The 12,607-nt window shown below is 31.8% G+C and overlaps 1 protein-coding gene across 1 annotated transcript in view; it reads left to right on the plus strand.

The window, feature by feature from the left end:
• Nucleotides 1–12,607, plus strand: part of LOC150093613 (adenomatous polyposis coli protein-like) — a 372,524-nt gene that overhangs the window by 170,629 nt on the left and 189,288 nt on the right. The window contains exons 7-8 of the mRNA XM_090413231.1: nucleotides 187–338; nucleotides 2,936–3,053. Of these exons, the coding sequence (XP_090269357.1) occupies nucleotides 187–338; nucleotides 2,936–3,053 (270 nt within the window). The remainder of the gene's footprint in view (nucleotides 1–186; nucleotides 339–2,935; nucleotides 3,054–12,607) is intronic.

Raw genomic sequence — 12,607 nt, forward strand, 5'->3', positions numbered from 1 at the left:
TCATGTAAAAAAAATTTGCTTAAAAAGAGGTTTAGGTATGTATATATATATATATTTTTTTTATCTATGTTGTAATCAAATAGTGCTACCCAATTTGTTAATATCTAAGATTTTAGATAATGTGTATTTAAAGTCTGCATTAAATATTAATCCTCAATATTTATTTATTTATTCATTTATTTGTAGTTCGCTGGAATGGAGGAATGGATACCTTTACTGAAAAAGGTTCACTAAATGGATTTCTTCAAGATACATCTAGTATCATGAGTTTCAACTCAAGCATGACCACAGGGTCACTTGTTTCCCATCGATCTTGTGCACATCAGCTGGGAACAAAGGTATTTTAAAGTGCTTCTCCAGTTGACTATAAGTAAAACTAAAATAAAATTGCATTAACTCTGTTCAAACCATGTATGATAGTATAGAGGCTTGGAATAATTTTCAGATACTGTAATTTGCCAGAATATTAACTAGGTTTGGTACTGTACCCAAACATCCACCATGTCTTATCCCTGATTTTACATGGGGGGGGGGTAAGACAAGGATGCACATTATTTCCACTCTTATTCATCATCTATATGGATTGCATTATGAAAGAAAGTGGCATTAAACCTGATATTAAAATTGGAGATATCAAACTTAGCTCTTTGCTTCATGTAGATTGCACTGAACTAAACATGTCCAGTGCAAGTTTCTCTAATTATGACTGAATTACATAACAGCTGTAACAAATTTGGCATGAAAATCAGCAATAAAAATACCAAAACTATGAAAATAAGAAGGAAAACATATAAAACCTCAAGTTGCCATTTTCAATGGAGAACCTATGCAACAAATAAAATATTTCAGCTATTTAGGCACAGTTTTTAATGAAGATGGCAAATTAAATTTAGAAATAGACAACACAATAAACAAAGGTGGTAAGCCAGTGAGTAAATTTATATGGACTAAGGGAGAAATTAGCCAGATCACCAAACTAGCAGTATACAAAACAGTGTTCAAACCAATTTAAAGTTTTGGATCAGAATTAGGTTAGAAATAAAGCACTTTTTTTTTGTTATTATTATTATTAATGTGACATCTCCAGGGAATCCAAAGACATCGAGGGAAGGCATCTACTCTATATCTCTCTCCGTTTCCACCACTCAATCCACCAACTACACCAATGCCATCTACCATCCACCACCACTAGTATTTTCACAGACAATCACAAACATCCATGTCCACGGTAGGATTCGAACTTGCAGCCTTTTGGCTGGAGAGCAGATATGCTAACCTCTCGGCCAGCCAAGCACTTGATCAAAGACTAGAGACCACAGATATGAGAGTCCATATAAAAATTAGGAGAGTGAACAGATGGCAGAATCATATTAAAAATGAAGATATTATAATGGAACTAGACATTATTAGCACTCAATGTGTGAACAGAGCTAATCTAAAGTAGAATAGCCACTTAAATAGGTAAGGAAAGGCTAGAAAAATGGGTGTTTGATGGCAGGAAAGAGACCTATGGATTGATTCAGTCAGAAGTGCATTAAAAGACCGAAATGTTATATACGACAATATCGGAGTTCTGACAAGTAGCAGACTAATTTGGAGGTAAATTGTTGATAGGAGATTAATCATAATGTGAACTTAATCATGTACTGCTGTCATTGTAATTGTACAACCTTTGAGGGTACATATCAGGAAATTGATGATGATGGAAAAGTGGTATAGAAATTGAGGATATCCCACTTGACAGAGTTTTGTAACACAAGAATATAAGACTAAGATTGGTTGGGACCAGATCAACTGTTGAAAAGGAGATATAGAGAAGATTGTGGTTGGAATTGCCAGGAGGAGATTAGTCATCTACAGTATATTTGGAGGAAGAGTGGTTAAAAAAAATTCTAGTGTAGGAAAAATAGTTTGCATTGGTTTGGTATTCTGCTTGGTAAACTTATTTGTTTTAGATCATGACTGATACCAGATAATTTAGCTTCCCTTATTGCTTGATATGTGAAGATACAGAAAAGAAGCAGAGTGTGGTGAAGGTAACAGATGAAAGCTATAAAGTGAGATAAGGAATTTTTTTTATAACACCGTTTATATAACAGTGAATTTTTATAACACCTGCCATGTGTAATCTATCAGATGCTTTTGCAAAATCAAGAAGGATCATGGGATATCCATTCTTTATTCAACTCTGCTCTCATTCTGTAGAACATAACTGGATTGCTTAATCCTTTGTTAAAAGACTTCTAACAATGCTAGGCACTGTTGTCTGTGAAGAATCAGAATTCTATCTGCTCATCTCTAGTAATGGGTCCTATCCAGGCTATTTACTCTTGTGTATTGGAATTATCTTTCAATTCTTAAGGAATTATGCATATGCTGAGATTGAAGCTGTACAACCAGATGAAGTGGACTGCTAAATTTTTTGTTTAGTTGTGCATATCTTTTACAGTAGTGGTTTCGTCTTTCTTTCTTTCTTTTATTTTTCCCTAAATATCTGAATAAATATGTTCATCATGCATTAAACTGTAGTTAAATTTATTCTAATCAGAATATCAATTTTTACCACTTTAAAGTTATGATTCATTTTATGCATATCATTATCATAAAATATAAACTGTTTTGTAAAGATTGGTTTGTACACTTCAAGAAACCGCATATATTCTAAGTATCACTTTTACTGGTGAACATCAATTTTTCATGATAAAAATTTTTGTGGATGAAAATTTGTTATTTAATAACTTGCACAATTTCATTTTTTTGTTTTTATTTGGTGGTATTTTAGCATGCATTAGGGTGAATCAGATATACATAAAGTAAAATATGCTTTGAACTACACAAATATGTTCTTTGTTGCATCTGTTTTATTTAATTTACTTTACTAAAAATTTGCTTATTGGAATTCTTGAAATATTATATACTTTATTATCTTACATAGGTTGAAATGGTTTATTCATTATTATCTATGCTTGGTGCTCGTGATAAAGAAGATATGAGTAAAACTTTGCTATCTATGTCAGAATCAACAGAGAGCTGCATTGCTATGAGGCAGTCAGGTTAGTGTTATAGTGTTTAAAGTATCTTTTAAATAATATTAAAATTTTTAGAATGAAATTGAATTGTTGATATTAAATTGCATTAAATGTTTTGATGCAAAGTTCATTTAAACACACTGATACCACAAATCACAAGGGCAAAGTTGATAAAGTTTCAGTGTGCTATGAGAATGTCTTGAATTTAGTTCATGTCAGTTTCTAGGTTAATAAAGATTTTGCTGCATATTTTCAGTATGTAAGAGCAGCATCTGCAGATTTTGGTTGTGTGCATTATTGCCAACTTTGATTTTCTTGAAGAAAAAAAAATAATAAAGGCTTGGAGAGGACCTCTGAACTGCAGCCTTCATACTGTTGTGCAGAAGCCATGAAGTTTTGAACTTGCTCACTGCTACTTGGAGAAGACTAATTATCACGTACAGTTATAGTTCTTATATGCTTTCTGCATTTTTAGTATAAATCTAAGGCATTTAAATTCATTGGCCTAATTTGTGTTTTAATAAGTTTTAACAATGGTTTTTATTCTAATCAGAATATCATTGAAATTATCCATATTGCCTTCTTGTCCAGGTAGTACTGGAGATTTGTTTAGTGCAGAGGGCACTAAACAAAATTTTTTTTCATTTGATTTTGATACATTTTTCATTTGATATATTTTAATATATGTGATATATTTTAATGAATATATCACATATATTCATTAAATGAAAGTTAGCTAACTATATCAGTTGTCTCTCTGAACCTATAAACTTTCATGGACTGTGATTAAGGTCTAAAGTAATTTTAACAAATCGGAAATGTTTTAATGCAGAGTGGTATCAGTCACCTCAAACTTAGCCTGTCATAATTATCTAAAACGGGATCATCAACTTTTTTTTGACTTCAGCCACATTAGGACGTTTGGGTTTGTAATTTGGCCATACCTGAATTATTGCATATTTATATATTAGTATTTGCCTGATTGTTAATATAAACATTTATCCTTCTCATTCGTTTCTTAGGATGGATTGATTCCCCTCCCAATAAGGGGGTTATGACGAATTAATGCAGCCTGCTCGTCACGACTGCTGCATCCCCTAAGGGCAATATTCATGACTGTAATCTGTGTGTGTTCATGGGACCAGTTTGCCTGTTCTGGGGGAAGAAAAACCAGAGTTTCTGGGTGGGGAAAAAAAAAAAAAACCCTACCTCCATATGAGACTGGCTAACTCACCTTTCATAGCAAGAGACCAGATAAAGGTTCCTCACTTCACTGATGGGAATTAAACTGGTCTTTCCAACCAAAAGGCTTCATGCTACTGAGGCTCTATAAACATTTTAGCATACAAAAATAGATAACTTTGGCTTTTTAAGCATCAGAATTTCTCAAGTACAGCAATTGTTTTAAAAAATAACCAACATTAATTTCTCAAGATTTTTTGAAAAAAAAAAAAAAGATTTTAAACTTCGAAGGTGACAACTTAGCAGTAAAATCTATAAACAAAAAGTTATCACAAATTAAAATTTCCATGAAAAACATTGAAAGCCTCAGAATTTTTTTAACTACTTTTTTTTTTTAGCGATTTATTTCCAAGTTAGCAGTAGTACTAGTGTTGAAAGCTAAACTGAGCATATTTGCTGCAGAAGAAGCATGTTGCAACAATAAGTGTGATATCCAATGTGTATAGTCAAGTTGATATAGTAGAAGGCCTTATAGAAAATTGCAGTGTGTAGTTATCAATTTTTAACAGTGATGGTTATTTAATTTAGTTAAGATTGTTACTCACTTTTTTTGTTAATTATAAGTATTGTTGATAATTTAATTGTACATAGCTGGAATGATTAATGAGCCACATGCTGGCTTTGGGTGATATGTTGCCAATCCCCTGAACTAAAGCATTTCAAGTTATAGAAGAGATAAACTTCATGAACTTGAAATGCTTTAGGAGAGATATGTTATTACTTTGAAGAGATGAAGATCAGAATGAGACACGATACTTCTCCATAATAGCTATAAAATGGTTTATGCAGTGAATAAAGGTTTATGTCCTAAATAAAAAGGAGAATCTGTTTTGTATTACAAGCATTAAAAAAAAAAAAAAAGTGAACTGCAAACATTATGTAAATATTTTGGGAAAATTTGCAAAATGCAAAGCTAATAAGGGCACAAGAAAACCTTATTTAATGAAAGTGATTGGATGGTTTTTCTCATCATCATCATGCGTATCAAGGATTTAGGCCTAGCATGGCCTGTTCTGGCCTTAGAAGTCATCGTTTAAGAGGACGTCCTGGTTTTCTTTTCCCTAATGGCTTGTACTTTAAGGCTTGTTTTGGTAATCTTTCTGTTTTCATTCTTTGAATGTGTTCCATCCATTTATGTTTATATTTTTTAATATTTTCTATTACTGGTTCTTGGTTTAATTCTTTCATAATATCTTCGTTTCTTTTGTGATCAAATAGGGTATACTTTGCAGTTTTTCTCATAAACTTAATTTCTGCTGTTGTTATTCTTTGTTTGTCTTTTTGTTTTATTGTCCAGATTTTGCTTCCATACATTAAGACTGGTAGGGCTAATGCATTGTATACTTCGTTTTTGAACTAGGTTTGGTTTAAATATAGTGTTAATTACACTTGTTATTTTTAAATATTTTGCAATTTTTATGTTTATATCTTTTTCATTTTCATATGTGATCATACATCCTACGTAGTTGAATGACTTCACCTGTTCTAAGATCTTGTTATCTGTTACTATTTTAGTTCTTGCTGGATCTTGTCCTATAAAGGCCATAGTTTTTGATTTTTCTGTTGATATTATCATACCATAATCTTTGGCTATCTCATTTACATCTAAAATAGCTTTCTGTAAGTTATCTTCAGAATTTGTAATTATTATTTGGTCGTCTGCAAAAAGGAGAGTGTTTAAGTTCACTGTAGGAGAAAGTTTAATTCCTTGATGTAAATTTTTATTCCCTTTTATTATTATTTCATTTAACTCCTTAACATACAAAGACGTCTGTGACAATTCTTTTGTTTATTGCACCAAAATTGATTTTGAATGTTGGGTTTCACATATAAATTCAACCGAATATAGACGCTAGACAATCTCGTGCCTATTTCCTTTCAACCAAGAAAAGTTGCCAACGGTGTGTATCGATATTTCGTTTGCATTTGCACAAATTCATCACCCTCGCCCAAAAAATTGGCAGAAAAACGGCCGCTTTCTTATTTTTAATTGGTACATTAAGGGATTAAGTAAATATTAAAAAGAGTTGCTGAGAGGGCACATCCGTGTCGGACCCCTTGGTTTATCTCTCTCGTATATGATAGCTTGTGATTTAATCTTATTTGTACAGTCACACCCTGACTTATGTGAATCCGGAGTTATGCGGTTTCTTTCCGCATAACTCCGGATTCCTGTCCCGCTTCATGCCTTACCTCACCACTAGTCATATCTTTCCGGCACCGGCCGCATTCGCCAGTAATCCAAGAGCTCTAAAAAAATAAATCTAAAGCTATCGTGCCAGTGATTTGGAAGTCAAATTCTAAAGCTTGGGTGACAGCTTCTATTTTTGAAGACTGGTTTGGTCACCACTTCATACCTAAAGTTGAACTTTATTGCCAGTTTAAAAAAAATTCCGTTTAAAGTTATGCTCATTATTGATAATACACCTGGTCACACCTCCTGCAACTTTAATTGATTTTGATCCATGTGTAAAAGTTTTTTTTTCTTACCTCCAAATACAACCAGCTTACTTCAACCGATGTACCAAGGAGTTATCAGAACATTCAAAGCAGCGTTCATTTGCAAGTTTGAATGAAGCTATGAGGCAAAATGAGCAACTGTCTGTTAAAGAGTTCTGGAAACAGTTTAATGTTTTAGATGCTGTAAGGATTATCGGAGATTCTTGTAATGAAATTTCCCAAAAAACCTTGAATGGTGTCTGGAAAAACCTTTGTCCATCCTTTTTTAAATGCAAAATGGAAATATTGCCAAAAACTAATCAAATTGCTGAGGATGTCAGCTTGCTGACATCCTCAGCAATTTGATTGAGATGCATGAGCAAAGTGCTACTGAAGAGACTGAAACCTCAGATCCAGTTCTACCAGAAAGGCACATGACAATTCAAAAAATTAACAGGTCTCAGCTTAATTAAGAAAGGTTTACAGATTTTGGAGGACATAGATTCTAACGAGGAACGAATTGTAGGCAATTGCATTCCACAAGGCAAGGAATAAAAAAAATCATTTGCTTGCTATGAAGAAATTTTGCGTGACAAGAAAAAGACATTATGTCATCACACGAATCTATTAGATTTTATGAAACCATTGACATCGAAATAACTTGCTTTCTTTTTTTTTTTATGTACGAAAATCTACAATTATGATTATATTTCTTAAAAAATATAGGTGTTTTTGTGAAAGTTTGGTCCCAATTAACTAACATTTTGTATGTTTGTGTATATAAATTACATCCAAAATTATACCCCAAGTTATGCGAATTCGAATTACACACTTTTTGTTGGTCCCACCGACCGCGTAACTTCGGGATATGACTATTTGATTATTTTCATATATACTGTGATAGCTTTTAGGATATTATTTGGTATTTGTCTTTCTTTTAATATGTTAAATAATATGTTTCTTTTCACTTTCTCAAATGCTTTTTCAAAGTCAATAAATGTATGTGTTTCTAAATTGTATTCTCTTCTTTTCTCTGTTATTAATTTTAGGCAAAAGGCCGGGTCTATACATGACCATCCTCTTCTAAATCCATTCTGTACTTCTAAAATAAAGTTTTCGGAATATTTCATTAGTTTGCTATTTAAGATTTTGCTATATATTTTGTAACAGGAATTTAATATACTGATACCTCTGTAGTTTTTAGGGTCATCTCTATTACCTTTTTTAAAGATAGGAATCACAATTGCTTTTTTCCATTCTATTGGGGAATACCAGTTAAATAAAGTTTATTTAAAAATAATAAGAGTGTTTGAATCTTGTTCCTGTGTATTTATATAGTTCTGAACCTAGCTCATCTTCTCCAGGTGATTTTCCATTTTTTTTTTCTTTCAGGCTAATTTCTAATTCTTCTTTAGTTATTTCCTTTTCATTTTCGTTAATTGTGTGCCAGTTGTCTTTTTTAAAATATTTGTCTGTCCACAATTCTGTGTAGTAATTTAGAAATTCTTCTAATTGCAATTTGGTGTTCAATTTTATGTTTTCTTTGAACTTGGTTTCTTGGTATCTGTATTTAAGTGTTTCAAAATCTTATATACATTGGGTCTTATTTTATACAAATCATGTTCTAAATTAGAAACAAATTTGTTCCATGATTCTCTGTCTTTTTTTGACTTCTATTTTAGCTATGGCTCTTATTCTTTTATATTCTATTTCATCTTCTAATCTTTTACTCCTTAACCATTTGTGATAGGCTTCTTTTTTATTTTTGATTATTTCTTTGATTGTATCATCCCAGAACTTCAGTGTTTTCCTTTTATTGAATTTTTAGTATCATTTTTATATTAAGCCATTCTATTTCATTTTGTTTTATTCTATCAAGATATTGGTTAATTCTTTGTTCATATAGCCATTGTACATTTGTGTCATTCAGTAGTCTAGTTTTATAAACAAATGTTTCAAATTTTTTTTCTGTTCTTGTTACTTGTAGCCATTTAGGTGGTAATCTTAATTTTATTTTAACAAGGAAGTGGTCACTGCTTATTTCATATCCTCTGTGAACTCTAACATCTAGTGAAAATTTTGATGTCTTTTCATTTAATATGAAGTAATCTAATATTGATTTCCATCCTCTTGCTTCCCAAGTATATTTATGTATGTCTTTATGTTTATAGAAGGAATTCATTATTTTTAGGTTATTATAAACTACAAAGTCAATCAATTTTTTACCATTCCTGTTTAGAGTATGTTCTCCATGTATTCCTATATTATTATTAATTTTTGTGTTTCCAATTCTTGCATTTAAGTCTCCTGCTAAAATTATGCAATCATTTTTATTTTATTATATATGTTTTTAGCTGATTATAAAAATCAACATTATCCTGTTCTCTTCCTTCTTCTGGGGCATATAAACCAATTATTGTTAAATAGCATCTATCTATTTTTATTCTAGCTTCTATTATTGTTTCATTTCATAATTTATAATGGTTTAACTGTTTTGAAAGGGAGTTATGAATCCAAATCGTGACTCCTGCTTATGCTCTTTGGTCTCTGTCAACTCCACTGTATATCACATTAAAATTTTCAGTTCTCATAGTTCCTTTTAATTTCTTTTTTGTTTCAGTGATTACTGCTATTTTAAAATTTCTTTAATTTAATAGTTGGTCTAATTCTATTTCTTTATATGCTATTCCTCTTACATTCCAGTTTTCTATGTGTATTATATTTTTTCGTTTCCATTTTTTGTTTTACCTTTTATTGTGATAGACTGAAATGAAAGGTTAGATGATAGATATGAAGAAAGCATTGATCAGAAAATATAATGGGATTTGATAATTTGTCTGCAAAGATCAAAAAATGAAACTGGTAGATATTTTAGAAAAGAAACTCCAGGATTAGAAGAAATTGTATAGCAGCTTTCAGGAAAGTAAATCCTCATGTGGTTTTAATATGCACAATGAAAATGTAGAAAGGAAAGCGAAGCTATATATAAAAGTAATTAAGTAAATTCACAAGGAAAAATATTCTGTGGAAATGATTGGTAATGGGGGAAGAGCACTTGTAACAAAGCAAAATATGAAAATCAGATAATATGGATAATTATACAACTGAATATATGTTCTGAATATTTGGAGTAATTAATTCGAAAAATTGTTATAACTAATAATATAAAAAAGCAATACTCTAAATTAAAGATACCAAGAAATTATATACTTAGTTTAATCCTTTATCCAAGTGTAAGCAAATAAAATTTTTACAGTATTTGCAGCTCAGTACGTCCATTAAGCATATTGCCTAAATCACATCTCAGACTAACATTTACTCCCTGCCTTTTCTGGCATAACCATATCACTTCTATATCATCCCAGGGCTAAAAAAAAACTGTATATCTTTTTTGCTCAAAAAATTATTACTTTTCATCTGTCCACCTATTCATTCAAACCTTGGAATACTGCTTTCACATTTTTGGCTCATTTTTATGGATGATAGTTGACACACCACATCATTGTATATGGGTAGTGGATATACTTCTGGAGAGGATATTAATCAAATCTAGTGGCCAGTATGCTCCCCAGATCGCAGTTCCCATAGAACGCATTTAGGATTCAATAGAGAGACGTGTTGCTGTTCGAAATTCCCTTCCAGAAAACAAACAAGGTCTTATCCTTGTGCTGAAAGAGGAGTGGGCCAGTTTGTCTCAACAACACTTGGATCATTTGGTGCTATGCATGGTACTACATTATATGGGATCTGCATTGCAGTTTGGGGTGGACATATTCCATACTGAAGTGTCTCTCTACATAGTTTTCTGTAAGCACTGATTTCTTAACTGTATCCTTAGGAAATTTGTAACTTTTGCCAAAACATATTACAATTTAATTTGTACAAAATTTATAACACATTTTGCTATAGTCATGAAATTTTTTTCATATACAGGTAAAAATGTAGTTCATCCTTTTCTTTTGGACACCAGTATATATAGAAAAGATGTAATATTTTTTGTGTGAGCTAATTTGCTATTTTTACATTGTTCTTGCAAAAATGGCAACTCAGTCATCTGGTTATTGCAGTATAGGTGATGTACTGCTTGACAGAATGAATCAGTTAATCTAAACATTATGATATATACTTATATTTTCAGGAGCAAGATCAGATAGTGTGGAAATTTTTTTGAGACATTTGAGGTTCTCATAGCTCATGGAAAGTTGAAAGTTCTGAGGCCCAACTTTCAAAATCGGTACTTTTAAAATCAGAGTTCCATGGTGAAGCAAGACAGTTAGCTAATAGCTGAAAGAAGTTCCTGATTATGAAACCTTTTATTGTTAAAGGAGTTTTCCAGATTGTTGGTTTAAACTTATGAAAAACTTCATTATATTCAAAGTCGTAAGGAATCTGTATTATCAGCTCACTGCAACATTTCAGAATTTTATTCATTAGACTGAATAAAATTTAAACGAATAATTAAAAAGGTATATACATAAGAAAGGGATAGGCACAATAAGCCTAAGAACTTGAAATTGCACAGGAAAGAGTTTAATTAGCGATATTAACTATAAATGATTGTTCATGCTGCAAAGTTCTAATTGAGGAGGGGTGATTAAAAAAAAAATCAGAATATGCTGTTATCCATATACAAAACTAACACATTTAAATCTTTATCAAAAGTTCAAGAACAGTTTCTGAAAATGTTGACTGAAATTAGAGCATTTATCAATTAATTCAAGAGAGAGATACAGAAAGAATACTTCTGATAATGCACAAAAAGTCTGTTTTAAACAGTCAAATATTACAGGCATAATGAATTAGGCCTGTGTCTTGCATTTATGATTATTGAAATCCACAAAAATAAGAAATTAATAAGAACTGTAACAAATATTTCAATCTGAATCTAACAGATCTTCAGAGCCTTGACATTTCAAACAAGATAAAACAATAACAGTGGGTTTCAAAACAATACGAGCTACCATGTTTTAATATAATACAATACAGTAGATGGGAAGATGATTTAAAAAAAAAATGCTGCTGTTTATAACTGCTAAGAATTAGACTTTCTCCCAGATTTTAGATAAGGAGAGGCAGTTGTTGAGATTCATATTTGGGTAGTGGTGGTGTAATGCTTCAGCACTCTCTCTCTTGTACAAGCATTCAAATTTGAAGTAGACTATTTCTGAAGAACCAGATGTAGTTCTTCCATCAGCTTTGACTCCATGTTGTGCTAAACCAGACTTGGTATTATTACAAGCATATCCACTGTATATCACCTATAGTTTTTTCTCAGAAGAACATACTCTCTGTTCAAAGTAAAAGAGATGGCAATTACAGAACTTGGTACATGCCAGGGGAGGGAAAGAGGAAATAGTTTATTTATAGTGGAAAGTAACAGGAGGAGAGTTAGTTGACAGGAAAAAATGTATGTACTAGATTGTATTTCTTGAGGATCTTCAAGATTAGTTTGGAGATATCAGAAACATGAGGAGTTGGAACTTCTGTACCATTTCTTAGTTTTGGGATCCAGCTCGTAGGAGTCAAAAATGTACATAGAGGGTTGTTCATTTCTAGTTTGAGATCACAAGGCTTGGAGCAGAGTCCTTTTTAGCAAAGTTTTTGATGATGCCAAGGGTAAACATTTCTTTCTCTCCTTGGTGTGGAATGAATTTCCTGAGATTGCCATCTCTTACTTTGGACAGATGTAGTCTTTTCTCAACAGAATATTGCATCTGTGCAAAGTAAAAGATCTTATCTTGCACTATAAGGTTTAGATTGGAGGTGTGTGTGTGTGTGTGTGTGTGTGTTGGGGAGGGGGGGTTCTATTCAAGAGTTTAATTGAAAATTTTGATTTGATTTGATATTAAGTTTCCTCTTATCCTGACTTATAGCATCATAAAGGTTAGTTTGTGCCC

This window comes from Typopeltis vanoorti, chromosome 23 (assembly GCF_054136105.1).
Source record: "Typopeltis vanoorti isolate ZY-2024b chromosome 23, IOZ_Tvanoo_1.0, whole genome shotgun sequence".
Taxonomy (NCBI): Eukaryota; Metazoa; Arthropoda; class Arachnida; order Uropygi; family Thelyphonidae; genus Typopeltis; species Typopeltis vanoorti.